The sequence below is a fragment of the Lycium barbarum genome, chromosome 9, assembly GCF_019175385.1.
Source record: "Lycium barbarum isolate Lr01 chromosome 9, ASM1917538v2, whole genome shotgun sequence".
NCBI lineage: Eukaryota > Viridiplantae > Streptophyta > Magnoliopsida > Solanales > Solanaceae > Lycium > Lycium barbarum.
The window spans coordinates 74,821,793-74,838,715 of record NC_083345.1 but is presented as its reverse complement, the minus strand read 5'-3'; the positions used below and the strand labels follow the sequence as shown (position 1 = coordinate 74,838,715).

The window sequence follows — 16,923 nt, the reverse complement described above, 5'->3', positions numbered from 1 at the left end:
AATACCCCCCTTCCACCTTTTGGTCTAAAAATACCCTTAAGGTTTGTTTTTGGCTCAAATATACCCCTCAAACTAACAAGTTAAAATTAACTCTTTTAAAAAGCCAAATGGCATTTTGTAATTGGTCATAATAAAATTCCGTAATTTAAAAAAAAAATCTGGATTTTTTTTTTTAAATCTGGAAGTTTTTTTTTTTTTAAATCTGGATTTTATTTTTTAAATATGGTTTTTTTTTAAAATGTAGAATTTTTTTTTAAAATCTGGATTTTTTTTTTAAATTACGGAATTTTATTATTGACCAATTATGGAATTTTATTATTGACCAATTACGGAATTTTTAAAAAAATCTGGATTTTTTTTTTAAATCTCGATTTTTTTTTAAATTACGGAATTTTATTATTGACCAATTACGAAATTTTATTATTGACCAATTACTGAATTTTTAAAAAAATCTGGATTTTTTTTTTTAAATCTGGATTTTATTTTAAATTATGGAATTTTATTATTGACCAATTACGGAATTTTTAAAAAAATCTGGATTTTTTTTTTAAATCTGGATTTTTTTTTAAATCTGGAATTTTTTTTAAAATTACGGAATTTTATTATTGACCAATTACAAAATGCCATTTGGCTTTTTAAAAGAGTTAATTTTAACTTGTTAGTTTGAGGGGTATATTTGAGCCAAAAACAAACCTTATGGGTATTTTTAGACCTAAAAGGTGGATGGAAGGGTATTTTTAGACCAAAAGGTGGAAGGAGGGTATTTATGAGCCTTTTTCAATAGGTTAGGGGTATTTATGAGCCTTTTCCGTTTAAAATAAAAGGCTGGTCTTGGGGTTTAAAAATGCTCCCAATTGAGTTTATGAAATAGCCTTTCGTGTTTTAATTATAACCAAAACATTAAAGTTGCAGCCATATTAATGTCAATTTGCAATCAAATACTTTTCCATCAAAACCAATCTTTAAAATCTAACCAAATTGAAATAAAGTTGAGATAAATTAATTATATTAACTAATTAAGCTTCTTGACTTAACAAGGTAAAATATATATATTCGCAATAACGGACTAATTAGAAATATAAATGGCCAAAATTGGGTGTCAACAATAACAACATAAGAAAATAAGTAATATAAATAATTCCCATTTTAACAAATAAAAAATGATGATATATAGTTGTTATTTTTCTTCTATTCCTTGCACGTTATGTATGAGTTATTATTTATGAACATGATATCATGTAAATTTTCATTGTAACTATGTTTTGTTTTACATTAACAGTAGTTGGATTTATTTTATTAACTCTAGGAATGATATGATAAAGATAAATCAAATTCAATTATATCATGGTACTCTATATTACTTATTGTAACTTTAAGTCATCCCAAATTTCAGGCGAGGATAGATATAATAATTTTGAAGAAAAAAAACAATAGAATAACTATTTAGTTGAAATTTTAATTATGGTAATTAAGCTTTTTGGTAATTAAAGGAACTTTCATTACTAAAGAGATAAGTACAAACAAACCGAAATAGACTGATAGTTGGACAGACTAGACCCAACTTATCAGAGCATCACTGCTTCTACGGTCTACTAAAAACTGACTACTAGGGATAGCTATTCAGATAGTCTAGTCTATTCATTACACCACTTTGCACTAGACTTCCGAAGACGTGGTGTAGTAAGGCCTCATTTGTTTGCACTTAATGGGGGTCTGAATATGAATGATTAAGATTTCAGTCCATTAATTACATTTAATTTTTTTTTAAAATAATCTATTAATAGGTCTGGTAATGTCTGATTCTGTCAGATGAGTGGAAGATTATGAACACTATTCAGACTCCTTTTAAAGCCCTATTTTATTTCCCCAAAAATCTCTGTCGTTTTTTTTCTCTCTATTTACGCCTGAAGCCTCTCTCTTTCTCCAACAGCTCGGCTCTATCTCTCTTTCTCCAACAACGCTACTCTCTCTTTCTCCGTTTCTTCAAGTAACAGTTGGCTAAAATTCTTTGCTCTACTGGTAAGGTTTCTTTGTTTATTAAATTGTATATTCACAATATTTTTGGCATTTGTTTTTTGGTAAAGTACATACACATTTTATTTAATAACATTAAGCAGATGTGAAGATTACAGAAGAGAGAAAGCAAAAATAAGATCATTGTTAGTTTAAATACAAAAAAAAATAGACTATTAATAAGGAGCTGTCAAAATTCAAAAATGGGTCAATTCTAGTTGTTACATGGGTTAGCTTTTTGGCCAGCAGGACAAGTTAACTAAACATTTTTGCCTTCAGAGAGTGCCTTGAAGTTGACATTCCATCGAAACATCTACGATTTAGTTCGTATTTGTTGTTGGTTGTATTATTTTCTTGTGATATTATTGGGTTTTATTTTACTGTCCCAAAGATTTTACGGGTACTATAGGACTAAATTAGGATTTTGAATATCAACTGATAATCTGGATAAATTCTTAGCTTGTTTGATATTCAAGCAAAGGTTTTTGCACTCAAAATTGTTAAAGTTTCTTTTGTCCTTTTTGCATTGTTAGTTAGCTCCAAGGTGTATAGTTAACTAAGCTGCTCGGACTCTCCAAAATTGTTATCCCACCTATGTTGGATTCTTCAAAAATACACTACTTTTGGAAGATCCGACACGCACTCGCCGATATTTTTGAAGAATCCGAAAAACATAGATAAATATTGTTGGTGTTTCTTGAATTTGTTGTTTGCGACATAAAGGAGAAACTTGATGTTGTTGATTTATTCCATGCAATCTGATTATCCATGTGTAGTAATATGGTCATTATATTAAGGATGATGTAGCATAGCATGTATGTCTGAGATTCACAATGTGCCATCACTATGGATTACACTCCATAGCAGAATGGGCATTGGAGTTCTTTTCTTTTACTATAGGAAGCACCCTAACTCATGTAAATATCTGTCTTCTGGTTGTCAAAATCTGAACAACGTAGATTTATTAGGTGACCAGTTAGAAGTTAGATTTATTTTTTGGAAAATGATGTATATGTATTCATGGTTCAATTATATGTTGTATAATAATATTTTTTGTCACTAGGTATGTCCCAATATTTGCAAGTTCCCCATCATAAACTGTGGTTAAATATCAAATCATTATCATAACATGCATCAGTGTCAGATAAAACTTGATCAAGAAAAACCAGTTTTAAGTATATGTTGTACTGCCTCTTGTGAAAATACGAAAGCACAAGCCTTATACCATGTGAAAATGTGTGAGGATTGAACCATGCAATCAGCAGAGAGTCAAAGATTAACCAATTTTAGTGCTTCTTGAACCTGTGGGTCATCAGATTAACTACACACCTTTTTAGATTATTAAATGTTTGATCCTACTTTAGTTCAATTTCCAAGCTAAGCTACCGACAAGGCTTCAGTCTGAAAGCTCTACTGCCGGTACTTTCCCAGTTAACATGTGCATCAATTGTTGAACCACTACAACAGTTTTGACATTTTTAGTGAAGGGACATTAACCTGATCGTTATAAATGTATTTAAAGTGACCAGATCTTTTTGGGATCGTTAAAAGTCCAAGTTTTCAACAGTAGCAAGAGGATATGTACCGTCCTTAGAAAGCATAATATTCGGATTCCAGGCCTATTTGTTGGTTATCACAAGTTGTTTGAGCTAAAGTTGGTGGTCGATTTAATTGAAGAATTTGACGGGACATGGAGTTGAAGAGAGAATGAATTAAAGATTTTTTTTTGTGGTCTGGAACGTGCCATAAGATTTTTGTAGCATGTCATTATGGGTAAAAATAAAAAGTTCAAAGTTAAATTATTTTCAAACATAGAAGTATGTCATTCTTTTTGGAATACACTAATCGAAAAATAGTGTCGCATAAAATGCAACTATTTTCAAATACTTAGCTTCTTCCCACAAAAGTCATTCTATTTTTGGTTCCTGCAGTGCAAATGTGAAGTTGAATGTAATCTGTTCCATTTATATTCATTTTCGCTTACTAAATTGGTTCCTGTAGATACTGATGGTACAAGCTAGCGAAAATTCAAGAGTGACTTGGAGAACTGAGGTAGTAAAAACTTTTTTAGAAACTTGTATTCAAGAAGTATCGTTGAATGGAAGACTTGGAAGTAGTTTGAAGCCAAATTCATGGAACAAGGCTAAGGTTGTTCTTGAGACTTCTCATGACTTTGTAGTCACACAAAAGAAGATGAAGAACTAATATGATTATCTAAAAGAAAAATATCAAGCTTGGTTGTCAATAACTAAAAAAACTTGCAATGTTTATGATCCAACAACCAATACTATTCGAATGTCTAATGAGGAGTGGGATGAGTACATAAAGGTTAGTTCATTATCTAGTAAACAAATTTCACTTTTTTATTTAAGGAGAAACGGTTTAAAGAGTATATTGAAAGTATAATCTCTCATATTTGGATAGGCTCATCCAAAGGCCAAGACATTGAGGAGTGCACCTCTACCCTTTCTGGAACTTTGTACAACATTATTTGAGGGTTCTACTACAATAGGCATTCATGGTTGGAGTCCAAGTTGTACAACTCTGCGGCCTGGTACCTCTTCTGTGTCTACTAATATAGATATAGATTCACTTGATGACATTGAGGATCTACTTGGTGATAAAAATGATGGAGCTTCTAAGGATTCTCTATCTCAATCTTCAATTCCGATTGAAAACAAGAATTTAGGAAAGAAAAGAAAAAACACAACGTCCCGATTGGCAATTGATGAGAAGATGAATGCTGCATTGGAGTTATTGATTAACAAAAAAAATGCGCCTGGCGAAGAAGAATGTATCAAAATTTTAGACGGACTTGAATGGGGAGAGCCATTGTACTCTGCAGCTCTTAGTATATTTTGTGAAGGTGCTAGCTACAAGAAAACATGGATGAAACTGTCAGGGGTTAACAAATTAGAGAACTATGTCAGAACCATGGGGGAAAAATGGGAATTCTTTGATTTTGCTGATTAGCTAGTATTTATATTAGATGCAGGTTTTATGGAATATCGTCTTTATTTGTTTTGAATTTAATTTCTGGAACTTTTGGTACTATATTATGCTTATGGAACATACTTTATTGGTGAAATGCACTATTTCTGTGTGCTGTTATGCTTGATGAGTATAGAATAATTTTTTATAATCACTTTATTATTGTTATGTAGTAATTTTTTTTTATCTTTGTAAATATATAGCTAGTTGTGCATATTATTGGGTATTGTATCTTTTTGTCTTGTTAAAACAGATTCAACATGGATGTTGATGATCAAATATTATTGTTGATGAGCTTGTATTGGCAGAGAAAACGTTATAGACTCAAGTATGGTCGAAGAAATAGAGATTTAACATCATCTTTATCTGGTCAAAAGTATACATTAGAACTATTGTCCGGCTCTAATCGACAATGTATAGAATTGATGCGCATGTCAGGTCATGCTTATGTTCGGCTATGTCAACATTTTAGACAAAATGGATGGCGTATAGATAGAAAAAATATATCTGTCGAAGAGAAGATAGAAATATTTTTAATTATCATAGGACATAATGAGCGCTACGTCGTTATCAAGAGAAGATTTCAACATTCTTTGCAAACAGTTCACAAGTATTTTCATGAGGTTCTTGATGCAATGATGAAGTTTGCAAAAGAGATGATAGCACCAACAACAGGTGATTCAAATGTGAATATTCCTAGCGCTCATAACAGATTACGAAGAAATTTTAAGGTATTATTTGTTAAACTATCATTAAAGAATTTCACAAGAAATAATTTTTTTTCTTGTGAAATTTTTTGACATATATTTATATTTTGGCAGGGAGCAATAGGTGCACTAGACGGGACATTAGTACATGCCATTGTTCCTGCTAATCAACAAATTGTTTTCAGAGGAAGAGGAAAAGGTAAATGCTATCAGAATGTTCTGACAATATGTGACTTCAATATGGTCTTCACTTATGTTTATGTTGGATCGGAAGGCGTAGCACATGATGCACGTGTTCTAACGGAGATTGTGTCTAATCCAGAGAATGGCTTTCCATTTCCTCCATCTAGTCAGTCATATAGTTTAAACAATTGAAATGATTATTTAACTTTTCAATAGGATCACCTAACATTTTTATTTTAATTTCAGATAAATACTATCTATGTGATGCGACATATTCTAATACTCGAGGATTTCTAGCACCGTATCGTAATATTCGATATTGGTTAGGAGATTATCATCATAGGCGTGCCATAACTAAGGAGGAAAAGTTTAATCATGTTCATGCACAGCTTAGAAACGTTATCGAACGTTCTTATGGATTCCTAAAAGCAAGATTTCCTATATTGGACAAGATGGCTCCATGTCCTATTAATATCCAAAGAGATGTTGTTATTACATTCTTTGAAGTTAATAATTTTATTAGGAAGGAGTGCATCAATGATGACTGATTTAATCAATTTGATAGGCCTCAAGTAATTTTTGATGAAGAAGGACAACAAGAAAAAGCATTGGATGAAACAAATGGACCTAGTTGGACAGCTGAAGATTCTCAGATAATGACCGATATGCGGGATCAACTTGCACTCCAACTAATGCAAAGAAGATGAAATACTTGAGAGTTCTATATTTAAGTTATTTGAGCTTTTTTCTCCAGTGTTGGAATGTTCAAATGTGATGATTGTTAGTTAGTTATTCAAATACTCTAATATTTATGCTTCTAAATCAAAACTATATTTGAGATATTAATTTGCTTTGTTGGATAAGTTTGATTAGTAGATTAATTTATGTTGAATTTAAATTTTATGACAACATTTTATTACAAAAATCTTTTTTATCGCTATATCATTTTTTAATAATTCAGATAGTTCAATAATTGTATCAAACACAAAATATTCATTTACGTTTTTAAATACTTTAATTTATCTCTCAAATAATAATGTTGTTGTTTAAGTTAATATTGTATCTAATATTTTCTTGGTATGACTTTTAATTACTATTTTATTTGGGTTATATATTTATTATGTTTAAATATTGATATATTACACACATTCAAATGATGAAAAACAAACAGTGTTAATCATTCAGTGTTCAGAACTACAGACCACATCTTAATATTCAGATGTGTATTCAGATTCAGACATCTTAATAATAAAAAAAACAAATGCAGCCTAAGTCTCTTTGTATCTCTGTCACAGTCCTCTGCTTGCCTTGAAAGTGTTTCAGATTCCTCTCCCGCCATATCATGTATACACAACCACCAAGAACAATTCTAAAGACTTGAGCTTTGGCTGTTTTGCTCCTCATTTACTGGGAAGCCCACTTAACCTCTTCCTGCCAAGTTAAGCCTATTGATATGTTTCCATTTAAATATTCTCTCCCAGACATCCTTTGAGAATTTGCATTCAAAGAATAAGTGATGATGAGTCTCGTTCTGCTCTGCACAAAGGTAGCAATCTTGTTGGTCCCCAATGCCCCATTTGGGAAATCTATCAAGTGAGCTCAATCTCTCTTGAATTGCTAGGTTCAGTATAGAGAGCCACTTTGGTGGTCTGAGATTATTGCATGTTAGTGTCACGACCAAATCGGAGGGCCATGACGGGTACCCGGAACTAACCTACCAAGCACCACTTAACCTGCTTCATATAACCATATCTCGGTGGACCACATATCTAACTCACAATCGTCATAATTTGTACGGGCATAAACCCTAAAATAAAGACTCTTCTATATGATCATCATCAACTCTGCCTCTCAGATATAAATACACAAGCCAACATGGCTACAAAAATAGTATATAGGATATACACCTGTGAGGTTATGAAACTTCTAACTATCCACACACGTCTACGAGCCTCTATATAGAATACTGGAAATCATAAGGGCGGGACAGGACCCCGCCATGCCCAACTATATACACAAAAAGAGAATGCCAATAGACTGCGGCTCCGAAATAAGTGGAGCACTCCCGAGACTCCGCTGATGAAGCACCTAAGTATCAGATCCGTCTCCCTGCCTACCTGCAGGCATGAACGCAGCGTCCACAAGCAAAAGGACGTCAGTACGAATAATGTACTGAGTATGTAAAGCATGAACAACAACATAATAAAGATATGAGGAACATGAGATAAAAGAGATAACTTGTACATCTATATGCCTCTTAAGGCGGATGTCATGCACGCTCAGCTTAAGAAAAATAAACCATCTCATACATACATACATACATATATAGTATACTTCTCGGCCATATAGGCGTTGTGTTATCATCATGTATATATATTGTTGCGGACCGAAACAGCCCGATCCATATATATATATATATATATATATATATATATATATATATATATATATGCGAAACGAAACAGCCCGATCCATATATATATCCCGCGTTCGGGACAATATCATAATATACCAAATGATCAGATGGTTATGCATATATAACGCCTCGCCCTTTTCCTATATCCCATATATACATATATAACATAAATAGCATGCATGAGAGCCCAAATAAAAACTGCTACTTTATCGGAGTGATGTAAGGTCGGTAACCTCCGATGTGTCATTATGGAATCATCACCATCGCTATATCTCACCTTGAAGGAACAACTATCATAAGGTGAGATCAACAATGATGAATAAAATTGGTAATCATGTGACAAGCTCAATAGTACCATGAAAACATTAAGAACTTTAAGCTTTGGCCTTTCTATAATGGAAATAATCATCATCACTATCTTGTCTCACTTTGAGGGAACAATAACATATGATGAGGCTAATTATAATGAATGTAATCAAGGATTATAGAATAAGCTCAATCATATCATGAGATCGTCTAGACTTTCGGCTCGGGTATCACTAAACATGGAATCATCATAAGAATCTTGAGAATGATGGACTTCTAACATTTTAGGAGTAAAGGGGATATGGATAGCATGTATGGGAACATAGCATAGGAATCATGCCTTTTAAAAGAAAGGGTTAGCCTTATATACCTTTACGTCTCCTTAATTACTTAACGTTCTCCTCCCAAGTCCGCAAAATCTACATTCAAGAGGATTCATAAAAAGGTTAAGTCTTGAAAAGACCCTTAAGTTCAACTAGCATAACTTAACGAGCTAACAAATTTGGGCAGTACTTCCCCTATTTCATCAACTTCCACCATATGGAAAAACAACTTCCAAACAACAATAACAATAACAACACCCATAGTATCTCAATCAAGAAGTTATATTCAATTTAATCCCAAATTTAACCAAAATCCCCTTGTCGAGTTCACCTCATAGTTATCTTCTTCATTACTACACCCATAACTTCTCCACTTTAACTTTTTTCCTTTCTAAGGGGTACCAAACCTTTACATCAACTCAACCATATAAATAGGATGAAAAACATACCTTATAATCAAGGAACTTGACCTCACTCAATTCCCTCCAATATCAAGTTCACCACAATTTTGAAAGAAAGCAAGAACTATCACCTACCATGGATTACCTTTGAGATGTTGGTGTTGATTCTCTCTTTAGATGATATGGAAAGGTGTGGAGTGTTTGGGAACCTTCAAGAACTCTTAGGAATTCTCTAGAGAAGTGGGGAAATAAGTGTGGAAAGTTAGAACTGAATTTAGGGTCGTTTGGGATTTAAAAAGGTGATAATTTCGCACCCCGCTCTACTTTGCGGTGAGTATGCAGCCTAGAACACTAAGTGTGCGGCCGCACACTCTCTCCACCACTTGGGGGTGGGGTTGACCAATGAGTTTACCCAAAATGGGGAGTTGGTGGTTGTCACGACCCAACCGGAGGGCCATGACGGGCAGCCGGAGCTAACACACCCAACACCTCTAAACATACATCTCATAATCATTTCTCAGTGGACCATAATGATAGCTCATGGATATCATAATCTGTAAGGACATATATCACAACATAACGGCATATCTCTATATAATCTTAAAAAATTATGCCCATCGTCACCAGGCGACAAGGCTACTAAAATGTTATACAACGATATGAATTGGTAGGGTTATGAAACGTCTAAGTGTACACACACACGTCTACCAGCCTCTACATAGAATACAAGTGACCATGACGACCAATACCAATAGACTGCAGCTCCGAAGTAAATAGATTGCTTCTGAGATTCCACTGATAAAGCACTTATGGATCTGATCCATCTCCCTGCCTACCTGCGGGCATGATCGCAGCGTCCACAAAACAAAAGGACGTCAGTACGAATAATGTACTGAGTATGTAAGGCATGAATAACAACATAACAGGAAATATGGAACATAACATGAGATAAGGATAAACTGTACATCTGATTGCCTCGTAAGGAGAAAACCATGCATGCTTAGCTTTCAAAAGAAAACATGTCTCATATACATATATAACATAATCATTAGCCCGTGTCCGGGCCTCCAGCGTCCGGGGTAACCATCTCACGCCGCCCACTAGTGGTGTTGCCCATCCATATAGGCACAATGTTATTATCATTATCCATAAGCCGCCCACTATGCCTATCGTAGTGGTGTTGCCCGGCCATATAGGTACGGTGTTAATATCTTACATCAAGCATGCATGAGAGCCCAACTAAAAGCTACGACTCTATCGGAGTGACGTAAGGTCGGTAACCTCCTATTTATTTTATGGAACAATTATCATTGCTATATCTCACCTTGAAGGAACATTTATTATTAGGTGAGATCAACAACAATGAGTAAAATCGAGAAAATCATGAAATAAGCACAATAATCTTATAATAGCATTAAAATCATAAGCTTTAGAATTTCTAGAATTAAAATCATCATCATCATGTTCATCATAGAAAACATCTCATCTTTAGTATCATAAGAAGCTTTTAGGAATCATGAACTTCTAACTTTTGGAAGTAAGAAGGTTATGGAAACATCTATGGAATCATAGCATAGGAATGATGCCTTTTGAAAGAAAGGGACTAGCCTTAACATACCTTTCAGTCTCCTTAGCCACTCAACATTTATCCTTCCAAGATCGTAAATCTACATATAAACCATTCATACTATTGTTAGGATCAATGTCATACGCTCATCTTAAGCCTTCAATTTAATTCCGTTTAGAATCTGCTAAAATTCGGGCAGCATCTCCCTTGTTTATATGTCTAGCCCGAAATCACAATCCAACAACCAATAACAACAACAACAATACCAACATCACAACAATATTTTCAACATCAATAGGCTCCATAAAACATCTCATACGATGTTTTCCAAATTTCTCAACTAACCATACAATATCCACAATACCATAATCAAAAGATTACATTCAAACTATACTCAACTCAATCCCAAAACTTCTTTTCATAATCAATCCATAACAACAACTTCATACAACCACTTATATACTCGTATACGACAATTCATTAACATTATTATTATCCCTCATAACAAGATTGTGCTCAAAACATACTAATAATTATAACTCAAGTTAATTCACTGTTATATCCCGTATTTTGTACATTCGGATATTTCAAGATAGTCGTGGTAAGTTAAGGGCAAGACTATTTTCCAAAGTTATTTTAATATACAAGTTGTTTATTAATATGGAAATATTAAGAAAGGCTAAGGGCAAAAAGAGAAATTCACAAGGTGGTTCATGGTAATATTGAGGAGGGCTAGGGCCAAAACGGGAATTTCACAAAAATTCAAGAAAGTTCTTGAAGGGACCACTTGTGGCCGTGTGGTGTGGGTGTGGTCCCCACCCCAAAGCTTGGCCAATTGCTCAAAGCCAAGAGTGGGGACATGTGTCCCCCTTATATTGGTAGGAATTATATATATATATGAGAGAGCAAGTGGAAGAAATTCTAGACAATTTCATCTTTTATGACTTAAGAAACCTAGAGGAGAAAAAGCTCCATATTCGGCCATGGTTGGCCAAATTTGGCTCCTTGGAAAGAGGTCACAAAAAATTATTTTCTTCTAGTATTCCAACCAATTGGAACGTCCTCTTTAACATGGAGTGGTTGTTCGAGCAATCAAATCATTCATTTGTGCAAGTTCACAACCCTAGCCGAGCCAAGAAGTTAAGTGAAAAAGGTATGTATTCAATCTTCTTTTACTTGTGTTAGGAAAGATTTATGTATGTTGTAATATGTAGAAATGGATGAAATTCATGGAACCATATATGTTGGAGTGAAGCCGTGTGGGTGTTGCATGGTATAGAAGTGATGAACTAATTTTATTTAGTATTTTAATCGTTGTTGTGGTAGATTCTATGATGTAAAATGAGGATTTAGTGGCTTGAAATGAAGTGGAAATCGTTTGTGGATTGTTGAAGAAGTTAATGTGATATTAGTATGGTTTCTTATATTTGTATGAATGAATTTGTTAATGTGTGCGTTGTTGATATAATTCACGAATTTAGAAGCGAGAGGTGTGTTTGGAAGATTGTAAGTTGGGTTGTTGTGATTGAATTGAATACAAGTAAAATGTCGTCGAATTATGTAAAAGGAGTTACTAACGTTAGAATGCATGTCGGATTGACTGATGGTGTTGTTAATGTGTAGATTGTTGGTGTAGTTAATGAATTTGGAAGAAAGGAATGTGTTGTTGTTATCCTTATTAAGCTTGGAAGATTTCGGATTGTTGTTGATAATTTGGCCGAATTGAATTCTCGGATTGTTGATTGATAATTTGGCCGAGTTAGATTCTCGGGGATGGTTGTATTTACAGGGGAAATGCTGCCGAAATTTCGGCAGATCATAAGTAAATTTATTTGAAGGACTAAGACGAGCGTATAACGATGAGTCTAATGATTGTGTAAATTCTCTTGAATGTAGACTAGCAAGCTTGGACGAATAAGCGTAGCTAATAGGACGTGGAACAGGTATGTAATGCTTACCCTTTCTTTCTTTTGGCATGTCCTAGAGCTAAGTAAGTTATGATACGTATCTTGGGGTAACTCTATTCTTGATTCCGAGCTTGTTAATGATTCTTATTCACTTCTTGATATGAGTATACTTAGTATAGTCGAGCTTATTGTACGACTGAATAACAAGCAAAGCATAAAGAGTTTTTGTTTTTTTTAAAAAAAAAAAGAGTTCTGTAAGTAGTAATGTCCCTAACTTTCGTAGATGGTCTCGGATTGTTTTGGAAACGTTCGCAGAGGTTTCTATAATGAATAACGTCCATAACTTTCATATGCTAACTCGGATTGCTTTGAAACGTTCATAAAGGTTTCTGTAATGAATAACGTCCATAACTTTCTTATGCTAACTCGGATTGACTCGAGAGGCGTTTATGATCCTTCAAATGTTGATTCGTGTATTTACCTATTGAGTCCTACAATCTGATTTATATGCATATGGTTTTACTAATGACTTCGAGAAAATTAGTTTTGTACTAAAGGAAACATAAAGTTGATTTTCAAAACCACTCTGAAGGGGGTGCGAGATTTTACTATTTCGTTTCATTTACGATTTATGTTTACACTCCATAGCATCATTTCTTGTATTGATATTTGTGGATTAAGTTGCGTCGACGCCATCATTGTTACTATGCCGGAAGCGGCATGCCCGAAGGAGCCATCATTATTATTATGCTGGAAGCGACATGCCCAAAGGGGCCATCATCATTATTATGCCGGAAGCGGCATGCCCGAAGGGGCCATCATCATTATTATGCCGGAAGCGGCATGCCCGAAGGGGCCATCATCATTATTATGCCGGAAGCGGCATGCCCGAAGGGCCCATCATCATTATTATGCCGGAAGCGGCATGCCCGAAGGGGCCATCATTGTTACTATGCCAGAAGCGGCATGCCCGAAGGGGCCATCATTATTATTATGCCGGAAGCGGCTGTCCGAAGGGACTATCGTGATACTATATTCACATTGTGTATGCTAGAATTTGTGTAAGGTACTACATGGCACGGATTAAAATGTTGTTCCAGGTTACTCCCGGGTTGCTTTTAAACTGGTTTACTGTTACGCCTTTCCTTGTTTATGATTCAGTAATGCTTTACATATTCAGTACATATTCCGTACTGACCCCCTTTCTTCGGGGGCTGCGTTTTATGCCACGCAGGTGTATACAGATGAGTGGAAGACATTGCCTATAGGATGTTCCCATGCTACCAGCTGGATTGGCGAGCTCCATCTCAGTTCGGAGTGTTGCCGGGTCAAAGTACTTATGTTATGTTATGGTATTTTGTATATGTTAGAGACTTTGCAGACAGTGTCCTGTGGATAGGGCGTCGAGAAGTGCGAATCATTTGTAGATTATAAAAGAGTATGTATTTTAGATGATTTCAATTGGTTTAAAGTACTTAATTGATTGAAAGTTTTCATAATTATTATAAAGATAATGATCTCTATGTGAAAAAGTTTCATGTTTTTAAAAGTTTTTGAAATGACAGGTTTTGATAGAGTGAATGTTTAAGGGTTCGCTCGACTCCGATGAGAGTCGGGTGCCCGTCATGCCCTATCAAGATTAGGGTGTGACATTCACGACTCAAAATATCATCAATTGCATATTTGAACTTTTCCTCCAATTTCCTTCTCCTCAAATCTTAACATAATTACCAAACAAACTCATAAACATGAAACTAATATGGAATCTTACCTCAAAATTCAAGAACACTTTAATTCCATGGTTTCTCCACCTTAAAAATACTCACCCAACATCTTCAAGAAGAGGAGACAAGTGTAAACCTCACTTGGAAACCCTTAACCACTTTAATCTTTACTTTGACCCTTGGTTTGGGCTTGGAAACATGTTGGAATATGTTTGGAGAAATTTCTAGGATTTTCTAGGACTTGAGGCTATGTTAAAAATGAAATAAAAATGACCCAAAATTGTCATATAGACTTGTTGGAATATATGTGCATGTTGTAGAAGTTGGAAGAGGGTTCCAGAGGATTTGGGATAAGTTTAGAGAGGTTTGGAGATTGGATGAATGTTATAGGAGATTCTAGAAAGGTGTGGAGCTAGAGATGGTGAGAAATTGATGAAAAATGATGAGTTGGATGACTTAAGGGGTATATATAATAGTCCAATTTGGTTTTGGGCTAGTGGGCCGAAATTGTTGGGCCTTTTTAAGTGGTTTCTAGAATTTCAGTGTAGGTTCGCGGGTTTCTGACAGTCCGTTTTAAAATGCCCATAACTACCTACTCCAATGTCGTATCGATGAACGGCTTGTTGCGTTGGAAACTAGATTCGACGAACTTCATTTCAGTCTCTTGAAACACCTAAAACTCCTGATATACCTAGAGATATACCCCTCCAAATTTGACCCAAAATTTTTGTCCAAAATCCTGCCAACTATTTTCAAATTTTCGTCAAACTTATTTTCTTCGATTTTCTTGATCCCGGAATCTTCCGAAACTCTCCATACATGATATTTTTCATTAATCATACTTGATAATAGTCATTTCCTTTTGTTCTAAGGTTGTCCTTCTCGGCTACGACTTCCGATATTGTAATTCATCCTTTACTTCATTGTTATGTACTTCCCATGGCTTGTACCTTCCAAAACTTCATGGGACGTCTTCGATACTCCATTAATAGGGTGAAATACGTGGCATGATCATGCTCTGAAAGTGCGAGATGTAACAGTGGTTAGTATGCGGCTCAGCACACTCAATGTGCGACCGCACACTGCCCCAACTTCTCTGATTTTGCGAAATCGCGTTCTTTTCGACTCGTTCGACCTCCAATCCTTATAGAACTGTTATATCCCGTGTTTTCGTATAATTGGAAATCGTGAAATAATTACGACTTGTGTGTTATAAGGACATAATTTGATTTTAGTGAATATGACTATGTTGGTTATGGAATTATTATTGTTAAGACCCCGGGGAAGGCCGAGAATAAATTTGGAGTTTCGGAAATTAGTTTCGGGAATTACAAAACGGGACTTTTGTGAATTGGGCCAAGAATTAGGACACAAAATTGAGGCCCAAAGAATGGAGGGTGGCCGGCCACAACAATGGCCCAAACCCATTTCTTTAATGTCATGTGCTAGGCACATGACCAAGGATAAGGATATATATCAACTATCTCTTAGTATTATCAAGAACAAACAATAAAATTCAAGACCACTAACAAAAGAGGCTCTCGGCCGAACCTCATATTCCTCAACAAAATATTTTCTAGCCTTTTCTTTTGATCACAAAATCGTGTCCCTTTGGTAAGTATAGTAAGCACAAGACGCTCTCCGACGTGATACAATTTGTTTGGCACAAGAACTACGTTTGCGACAAGTCGGAAAATCAAGAAAAGGTAAGAATTTTGCCCCTCTAATGTTATAGAATTGATATGAATGTGTTAAGGATTGGAAATAGACGAGAATCCCGTAATTTTGATATAAATAGAAAGTCGTGGGTGTGTGTGTATAGTGTGTATTGGCCGTGAGCCATAGAGAGGAAATTGATGTGAATTGATCTTGGTTAAGTTGGTATAATGTGTTGTTGTGACCTTTATGTCGTAAAAGATTAATTGATAAATGGAATTGGCGTTGAAAAGTGATTTTGGATATTATCGGAAAGTGTATACCCTTGGTATCATTATGTATATCATTGTATATTTAGGGTGCTAGAGACTTTAGATATGAACTTATAATGATGTTAATGAATTCGGAATGAAACGACGTGAGTTAGAATGTTCGTCGTGAACTTTTGATTGTTTTGAAAAATTATGGAACATAATGGATTTTGGTGTAATTTCGTGTATGGTTTGAATTGTAATGAGAATGTGGTTGTATAAGTTTGAATGTGGAAATGAATACAATTATGTAGATGTAGAATTGGAGTTTTGAAAGTTTGAATGGAAGTTGCCAACTTAGATAACAAAGTGGAATTTTGAAGCTAGAATGGCTTGATTGTTGTCTGTGTTGTTTGTTGATGTGTGGGCTGTTGTTGTTGTGTATTTTGAGCCGAGCTACGCCTCGGGGATGTTAGAT

General features: G+C 34.8%; 1 protein-coding gene across 3 annotated transcripts; it reads left to right on the top strand.

Moving 5' to 3' along the window:
* The first annotated feature begins 1,680 nt into the window (after positions 1-1,680).
* Positions 1,681-6,725, top strand: LOC132608967 (uncharacterized). Of its 3 annotated transcripts, none has more exons than XM_060322790.1 (4): positions 1,681-2,019; positions 5,258-5,735; positions 5,826-5,910; positions 6,460-6,725. In XM_060322790.1, the coding sequence occupies exons 2-4, from the start codon at positions 5,265-5,267 to the stop codon at positions 6,468-6,470; spliced, it is 567 nt and encodes a 188-aa protein (XP_060178773.1). In that variant the 5' UTR covers positions 1,681-2,019; positions 5,258-5,264; the 3' UTR covers positions 6,471-6,725. The 3 variants fall into 3 exon arrangements, with proteins under 3 accessions (XP_060178773.1, XP_060178774.1, XP_060178772.1); XM_060322791.1 differs by having other exon boundaries at positions 1,689-2,019; positions 5,313-5,735; XM_060322789.1 differs by lacking the exons at positions 5,258-5,735; positions 5,826-5,910; positions 6,460-6,725 and adding exons at positions 4,015-4,341; positions 4,438-5,105 and having other exon boundaries at positions 1,694-2,019.
* The last annotated feature ends 10,198 nt before the right edge of the window (positions 6,726-16,923 follow it).

Excerpts from the sequence above, each read along its gene's own strand:
- LOC132608967 (XM_060322789.1), top strand. The coding sequence starts at position 4,309 with ATGTCTAATGAGGAGTGGGATGAGTACATAAAG. Across the intron at positions 4,342-4,437 it reads AGTGGGATGAGTACATAAAG|GCTCATCCAAAGGCCAAGAC; the intron begins GTTAGTTCATTA and ends ATATTTGGATAG.